The sequence below is a fragment of the Uranotaenia lowii genome, chromosome 2 (genome assembly GCF_029784155.1).
Source record: "Uranotaenia lowii strain MFRU-FL chromosome 2, ASM2978415v1, whole genome shotgun sequence".
Taxonomy (NCBI): domain Eukaryota; kingdom Metazoa; phylum Arthropoda; class Insecta; order Diptera; family Culicidae; genus Uranotaenia; species Uranotaenia lowii.
Genome location: NC_073692.1, coordinates 174,674,061 through 174,682,866, shown reverse-complemented (window position 1 = coordinate 174,682,866; position 8,806 = coordinate 174,674,061). Strand labels below are relative to the sequence as shown.

Sequence of the window (8,806 nt, the reverse complement as noted above, 5' to 3'; positions counted from 1 at the left end):
TGTCTGACAACACCTCTATTGAGACTGCATCAAAAGCTCCCTTTATGTCTAGAAACACTGAAGCCATTTGCTCACGTTTTGCGTACGCCATTTGTATCTCTGAAGACAGCAAAGCAAGACAATCGTTTGTCCCTTTGCCCCTTCGAAACCCAAATTGAGTATCTGAAAGGAGACCATTTGCTTCTACCCATTTATCCAAACGAAACAAAATCATTTTCTCCATCAATTTGCGTATACAAGACAACATCGCTATTGGACGGTACGAATTCGCATCGGACGCTGGTTTTCCAGGCTTTTGGATAGCGATAACTCTCACTTGTCTCCATTCTTGGGGAACAATGTTGTTTTCCAAAAATTGATTAAATAAATTCAACAAGCGAAATTTGGCGGCGTCCGGAAGGTTTTTCAACAAGTTGAATTTGATTTCATCAATTCCCGGAGCTGAATTGTTACAAGAGAGGAGGGCAAGTGAAAATTCGACCATCGAAAAGCTGGAATCCAGACCACACCTATCTGGAGGCACATTCCGGATTATTTTTTGTACAGGTGTAGAATCTGGGCAGACTTTCCGTGCGAAGTTGGATATCCATCTATGTGTATATTCTTCACTTTCATTTGTAGATGATCGATTGCGCATGCTTCGTGCCACTTTCCATAAGGTACTCAAGGAAGTTTCCCGTGATAAATCGCCCACAAAATTCCGCCAATACGCCTTCTTTTTCCCTTTGATTAATTTTTTGAACTGATTTTCAAGGGTAACATAAGCATCAAAAAGGACGAGAGTTCCATATTTCCGAAAATCTTTGAATGCTTTTGATTTGTCCTTATAAAGCTTGGAACACTGCTGGTCCCACCATGGGTTTGGAGGCCTACGAGGAACTGATGAATCTGGGATGGGTTTTGTTTGTGCGCAAAGTGCACTTTCATGTATCAAACGTGAAAGAAAGTGGTACTCTTCTAAAGGAGGCAAAACATTCATAGAATCGATGGCTGTTGTTATTTCGTCCGAGTACTTTTTCCAGTCGATGTGTCTTGTAAGGTCATATGTCATATTCGTAGAATTCGAAGAGCTGACCCCATTGGTGATTGTAATTTTGATAGGCAAATGATCACTACCATTGGGATCAGGGATTACCTTCCACTGGCAATCCAATGATAGTGAATTTGAGCAGAGTGAGAGGTCAATTGCGCTTTGTCTTGCAGGAGGTTTAGGTACCCGTGTTTTTTCACCCGTGTTCAAAATTGTTAAATTGAAACTGTCACAAATGTCATAAATAAGAGTAGAACGACAATCGTCTGTTTGTTCTCCCCAGACAGTTCCATGTGAATTGAAGTCACCCAGGATCAACCTTGGCTCAGGAAGCACTGAGCACAGGTCCTCTAGGTGATTTCGATCCACTGCAACTCTATGAGGCCAGTACAAACTGACAACGCATAAGTCCTTACCTCTTATAGTTATATGACATGCAACAGCTTCAATTCCTCCTGATAAAGGGAGGTGGATTCTATAAAAGGAGTGGCGCTTATTGATCCCCAAAAGCACCCCTCCATAAGAATCGTTGCGATCCAGACGGATAATGTTAAAATCGTGGAATGAGATGTTTGATTGAGAAGAAAGCCATGTTTCAGAAAGGGCAAAAATGTCGCAACTAGTTTCATGAAGAAGAAATTTGAACGGATCCATTTTAGGAATGAGACTACGACAATTCCACTGTAAAACAGTGATATCTCCGACCTCTGGGCGTAAATTAGCCATCGAGAGAGATAAACACTGAAAGAAGGGGCCAAGTTTGCATCAATTGCTTTAAAAATGTATTTACTACAGGTAGCATTGAGGTTACAATGCCCCTGATCGATTCTGATGCGTTGAAAAACGTGAAAACACCATTCAAAATGTCAGACAACTTGAATAGTCCCGATTGAACAGTTGGTTCTGACAAATTTACATTAGTTTTTGGGGTCTTAGAAGTCGTCGGAATTTCTGGTTTATTTTGGGGTGCAAAATTCATGGAGAATCCTGGAGGAACATTTTTTTCTTTTAAAGATGTAGTCGGTTTTCGCCTTACGCTTATTGGAGAGCTAATGGTTGGGATTTTTTTTGGAACCCTGGGGTTCTTAGAAGCAGGTTTTGCGCGTTTCCGGGAGTTTGCTACAAAAATAACTGGTTGGTCTTGATCAGTGGATTCATTATCTTCAATGTCAACTGGCAACACTGAAAAAATATTTGTGGACTTAGGTTGGATCGGAGGCGCCGCGCTCTTCAAGATGGCGGCATAGGAACGTTTTGATCGTTCCTTTAATGAGCGCTTTTGACTATCCCAGCGACTCTTAAATGCCTCGCACGAGGAGGTATCATGGGGTGAGCCCCCGCAAAAGACACATTTGTGTTCAATTGCTGAGCACGCTCCAACCCCATGATTCTCCCCGCATTGGGGACACCGTTGCTTGTTACAGCAGTGCGACGCAGTGTGCCCCAATTTAATGCAATTCTTACATTCCATTACGCGAGGCACGAAGAGCCGCACAGGAAGCCTCAACACTCCGTCAATCAAGACGTAGTGAGGGAGGGCGGTACCTGCAAAGGTCACTCGGAATGAGGCTGAAGGCGAGTACTTTTTAACTCCGTTTACGACGGTGGTAGTTTGGAGTTGGCGGCAATCCAGGATTTCGACCGAAGTCGAATCGAGGTTCCTAAACTTACCAACGCCGTTGGACTTAACGTATTCTTCCTTCAGACTCATTTCTGAGATCACGCCCTCGATTTCTACGTCCCGAGACGGAATGTAGACGCGATACTCTAAATTTATGAAATTGCTAGTAACAATTTCATTTGCGGCCTTCCGGTTGCCCACAACGACGCGCAGCTTGTTAGGCCGCACCTTAGTTACGCTGGATACAGAGGACCACCTTGCCAGATCTTTCGTGATCTGAACTACATTAAGGTGCTTACCATCTTTTTTGGGCCGGATGAAAACCACCCAAGGGCCAGAGAAATCTGAGCTTTCTACGTATTGTCGGAGTCGGGTTGTTCTACTCTCCGCAATGGATGATGAGGAATTATCAATCTGAGTGTGACTTGCATTTGAGGGACCAGACTCATCCGAATCCTCCAAATGCTCCTCATTCTCATAAGTCAACCCTTCTTCATCCATAGATGAAGGGTTAAACCCCCCGCCTTCGTTCATATTATCTAACGGAGACACTAATGCCTTCCGTTTTGAAAATATGAACGAAGCACTTAAATGTCGAAATTACAATAAAGAGAAAAAGATAGTGTAAGTAAAGTGAAAAAAGAAAAAGTACAAACTTGTAATTCGTATTCAACGATTTGTTTCGGTGTAAGCGATGGACCAGATTCCAAATATAAACAATGGCCGGCCGCCACGTGGTTTCGTCTCGGTCCGTATCGTCCGTATCCACAAAACTCCGTCCGAACTGTTTCGCTGTCAAGATCGGAGTACGTGCTGTGTCAAGCTTGGTGAGTCGTCTTGAATCAAATCCTCTTTGGATCCTCGGTCACGGCAATCCAGGCACGAATCAGTCGAGTCTCCAAGAAATTCCCAGCTGCGCGACGGTAGTGTAATTCCGGATTCAGCAGGCTGCCAGGTAGGTTAGTCCTCGATATCCCAGTGAACCGTGTAAAAACTCGCGGATTTAACGTTTTCACAGTCTCACTAAATCAATCGAATTAAAAAATTTTCGATGGAGAAACGGGACACTACGACTACACTCTTCGATGTATGAAAACAGAATGAATAATGTGATTGTAAAATGTGTAATAAAGGGCTTTGACAAAAGGAGCTCGAATATTAAACTTAACTTAGGTTTTGCACAAATAGAAAAATTTGTTGATAACAGCTGAAAATAGCTCAATTAGTAAAAACAATTCAATACAATCATAAAAAATGATCTCCCATTTAAATACATATAAAATTGCATTCATAATCTTCTTTTTCGAAAGTCCGGAAGTCTTTTTTCTATGAGGAATGTTGATCGAAACTTTTGATTCTGAGTATTAATTAGGAATATTAAGAATATTAAAACCTGAATCTGAAATATATGTAACTAAAATCTCAGTTTGAAATATAATCTAAAATATTCAAATCTAAATTATGAATCTAAAATTCGGTACTTTGAAACTTTAACTTTTTATCTGCAATATGTTATTATAAGGCAATTTATTTTGAATACTTTTTTTTATTTGATATAATGTCTTATTTAAATTAGAAAAATTGAATTGAACTTTTTTTATCTTTATTGCAAATAAAGATATAAATTTTGAGACCTGAATCAGAAATATTACAAAGTAAATCTAAAATTTCTGTTTGAAATATAAGTGCAAAAATAATATATATTTTGCAAATAATGCCAAACTATTCTGCCTATCTTTATCCTTATTTGATGTAAATTACAGATTTCAACATTTCTGTTACACGATTACACGAAAGCTTTGCTAAAGTATACAGAAATCAAACAAAACTAAAAAGGTTCTTAATTTTGAATTAACATGGATTTTAACGAAAACTAATTTAACTGACAATCTATAATACAGAATGAAATTTTAGATATCAGTTTTCAATCTTAATTTGATCTTCTAATTTGGAATTCTCTTTTTATTAAACGTTTTTATTCAATATTTTTAATCTACATATATCTGAAATTTTATCACGTACAACAATGCAAACCCCAATTCTCAACATGAACTAGAACGAAAGACAATTTGAATTCCACTTGGCGACTTACAGCATCTTTGATAAAGATTTGTTTGATTTATTTAAGTCCACATTTGGTTTAATTACATAAAAATTAAATACATTATTTTCAAACTCTTCATGAATGTGACGTCATCCAAGAAATTGAATATTACACTACCTGCTTTGAATGTTCCTTACATGTTTGACAGTTCGCATGGTGAACCCGATGAAACTGGTTCATTGCCTCTGGAACTTCAAAATGAACATCAAGCCACCGAGGCAATGAACTAGTCACCGTGAGTGAGTCGCCTCTCGGAATACCCCGACTAGAGTCATGTGACTACGACTAATGTGACTCCGAGTCACTTCATTCGCGTCGCAGAATAAGGCCCAAAAATAATTACCTGTTCCATCCGTTCAACGAAAAAAAAAAATCAGGCCATTAAGTGGACGACTTGTTCAGTCGCGTGTATACGGCAAAATGGCCGGTTTTTGAAGTCAACATGATGGACATCAGTGTTGTACATAGGGTGTTCATCTTGTTTTGTATAATAGGCATGAACTACCAATTTTTGTGCTAGTATGTGGGGCGCGCTGATTTGGCGCCAATTCATTTTTCACGTAAATCCATTTGAACTTAAATTAGACAGTTGTTACGCTGTGAATAATTAGCTCTACTATTTATGGCAGAATCCGGGAACTTCTGCAGATCCATAGATTGCATACTTGAAGGCGACAAATTTTAACAATGTCAATTTGATCCTAGAAACTTTTTCAGTGTGTCCTAGCATATAATTTCAATTTCCAAAACGTTCCCTATGGTTTGCGCGCAAAACAATTTTGACAGCTGTTTGTTTATTAAAATCGTTCTAAAAAAGTTTCTCCCAGTTTTGCATTAGTTTCCATTATAATTAAATTGCTAAATTTGGTTAAAGAAATACCACTAGAAATCGTCAAAGCAGGATGCTGTTTCCCGAGGACAAACAATTCACTGGATCCGGGTCCAAAAAGCTGGGAGATGACGACTTCCGGCGTCTCAAGGTTCCCTATCAGTACCGGTCCGAACAGTTCCATTTCAAATCGAAGGATTTCTCGAAACAATTCGCCTACATCTATGCCTCCCGGCTGGAAGAAATGACCAGGATGATGACCGAACGTGTAAAGGAAAAGTGGGGTAAGCATTGATGTTATTATTTTTTTATATTTAGAATAATGTTTTTCATACATTTTAGGAGACAAATATCCTATTAAGCAGTTGGCCGAACTGAAAGAGGAAAGTCCGGAGAAGTGTATCATCATTGGAACACTGTTCAAACATCAGGAGCTGAAACCGAGCATTCTGCGGGAGATTTCCGAAGAGAATCAGTTGGCACCGCAACCTCCCCGATCTCACTATGCTGACGAGGCCGACATCCTGATTCTGGAGGATGCCTTGCAGCGGATTCGTCTCTTCGGCAAATTGGATGTCCATTCGGTCGTGACCGGAGTCGTCTGCGCCGTACTAGGTAAGGTCTTTGGGGAAGTTGGGGAAAGATGATGAAACGGATTACACTTAAAGCGAGCAAAGATCCTGAAGATAGTTTTGTGTTAAAAATACCTAATGATTATCTTCTGCATTTGCATGGCTCGAAACATGAATCCTCCCCCGGGAATGGTCCACTTTTGAAACATGAAACGTTCAAATTTGGAATATCTCCTGCACAGGAAAAGACAGTAAGTTACTTAATCGTGGGTTTTCATTCGCTGGTTTGCACATTTTGTTTGTCGCTAACATCGACATTTTGGTTTTGTAACTCATTTTTGATTTCTATTTTGAATTATGCTTTGACACATGAAGGATTTTTATTTTCCTTACCCTCGACTTGTTTTGTTTATCGGATTTGTACAACTATTAGTTTTGCACTATGTTAAAAACACTTGTCTAAATTTATTTAATCCTTTAGGCTACATTACAAGATTTATGAATCCACTGAATGTGTTTGATTCTAAAAATTTTCAATACCTTCTGGTTTGAGGATTGATAATTTATATACTTAGTTTTTTATGTAGTCATTTAATTATGTACATTAAAATCATATCAGTTAATGATTTTTCGACTAAAACTCTAAAAGTTCACATATTCTTATTTAAACGCGTTATAACACTTCGGAACAGCATATTTGGTGCCAATGATAAAATACTGTATATTTCCAATTAATTGTACGCAAATATCGTTAAGATAGAAAATTTTAACAGTTTTAAGTTATTATTCAGTCATTGACGAACAAAAAAAAACAAACACAAACTTGATTTGATTGATTTCAAAGATGGTTCAGCTTTTGTTCAGATGTGTTCAGTTTTAAGATATATACATTTCAAACCCATGACGTTAAATATAAAAAAAACTCATATTGGCATCATTGTGGTTTGTCAGATTCTGATATTGTATACCTACTTCTTATTCTAATATGCCAAGCTAAATTTTAGAAAATAAAATAATTTTGAACAAATTTTTTTTTTTAGTTTTCATGTTCATTAAAATTGAATTTTACTTTTTTGCACTGTAAATACTTTTTTGCACTGTACAGCATTTACATACATCAAGTTTTGGAAGTTTATACAAACAAGACACTAAATGAAACTCATTTGCAAACCGATCAACAGGCTACGAGGACGGCGATGGTCGATTCACGGTGGACGAGTACATCTTCTACGAAGGAGGACCCCAAAAACCGCTGAAGACGCTGGAAAGCTCGCCTTTGGTTGTGCTGATTTCCGGTTTAAATTTGGTTCGTTGAATCTAAAAAAGGTTTTGAAATAAGGTTAAAACTATTTTACTCTCATTGCAGTGTTCTTCGAGTGATTTCTCCATTTCGATGGAATTGTTGCAGCAGTGGATTTTTGGAAACCTGGAAGGTTTCGGGCAAGGTCGAGACTGGGAAGCGGCCAGTGTGGTTCGGGTAATCATTGCCGGAAACTCGATCAAAGCTTCGTCAAAAGTCAAAAGCAACTTGCACACTCGGCCGACCAACGAAAGTAGCGATCTGCTGAGTGCTGTCAAATCAGTGGATACATTCGTTCACAATTTATCTCAATCCGTTGACGTAGATCTGATGCCGGGTGAACATGACCCAGCCAATCATATGCTGCCCCAGCAACCCATGCACCAGTGTATGTTTCCCAAAGCCGTCCCTTTCAAGAGCTTCCGAGGTGTTCCAAATCCTTACGGGTGCGAAATTGCCGGAAGATTCGTGCTAGGAACAGCCGGGCAAAATGTGCATGACATATTCCGGTACTCGAAAATTGAAGACCCACTACAGGCTTTAAAAAGTACCCTCGTATGGAGCCACCTTGCGCCAACAGCTCCGGACACTTTACCCTGCTACCCGTACTACGAACATGATCCGTTCATTATCCGCGAATGTCCCAGCTTGTATTTTGCCGGAAATATGTCCAGTTTCGGCACCGAATTGTGGGAAGGTCCTCAAGGGCAGCGAACTCGGTTGGTTTGCGTTCCATCATTTGCGGACACACAATGTGTAGCCGTAGTAAATCTCAACACCCTGGACTGTCAGCAGGTTTGCTTCAAGGTGAACGATTTTGAGGACGGGGAGGAATAGTATCTTCATTACCTCAATAATTGTAATTTATAATCTTAAACGTAAAAAAATAATATTTCTTATCTTCCTAAATTACAAAGTGTGCCATAAGAGATGACTCTCCATAAGCAACATATTTTGCTTCTTCTTGTTTTATGTTCTCTATGTTTTAGCTTGTTTTGTTTTATTTTGTCTTTTCTCTTCAATCTTTATCTTGTTTTTTTTTTCTGTAATGATTTGTCTGTACCTGTATGATCAAAATTTTCATATATGTAAATTTAGAAAAAATGTAGATTTCGTTTATTTTGTGAATTTGTAAATGCTCTACTTATAAGCACTATAAGTATGTAATATCTAGTTAACTGTTATGTCGATGTTGTTTTTTTTAATTCTGTTATTTTCATCATATTTTGTTAATTTTCTCTTTTAAAATTTTTATTTTTTTTACTGTTTTGTCTTATTTGTGTCCGCATTATTTTCTCAATGTTGTCTTGATATATCGCATTTAATCCTGAATGTTTTTCTCTTGTTTGT

General features: G+C 38.5%; 1 protein-coding gene across 1 annotated transcript; it reads left to right on the top strand.

Annotated features, from left to right (window-relative positions):
* Positions 1–5,552: 5,552 nt before the first annotated feature.
* LOC129746547 (DNA polymerase delta subunit 2) lies at positions 5,553–8,370 on the top strand. Its single transcript, XM_055740239.1, has 4 exons — positions 5,553–5,868; positions 5,927–6,199; positions 7,338–7,462; positions 7,523–8,370. The coding sequence occupies exons 1-4, from the start codon at positions 5,658–5,660 to the stop codon at positions 8,291–8,293; spliced, it is 1,380 nt and encodes a 459-aa protein (XP_055596214.1). The 5' UTR covers positions 5,553–5,657; the 3' UTR covers positions 8,294–8,370.
* Positions 8,371–8,806: the final 436 nt, after the last annotated feature.

Excerpts from the sequence above, each read along its gene's own strand:
- LOC129746547 (XM_055740239.1), top strand. The coding sequence starts at position 5,658 with ATGCTGTTTCCCGAGGACAAACAATTCACTGGATCCGGGTCCAAAAAG. Across the intron at positions 5,869-5,926 it reads ACGTGTAAAGGAAAAGTGGG|GAGACAAATATCCTATTAAG; the intron begins GTAAGCATTGAT and ends CATACATTTTAG. Across the intron at positions 7,463-7,522 it reads TGATTTCCGGTTTAAATTTG|TGTTCTTCGAGTGATTTCTC; the intron begins GTTCGTTGAATC and ends CTCTCATTGCAG.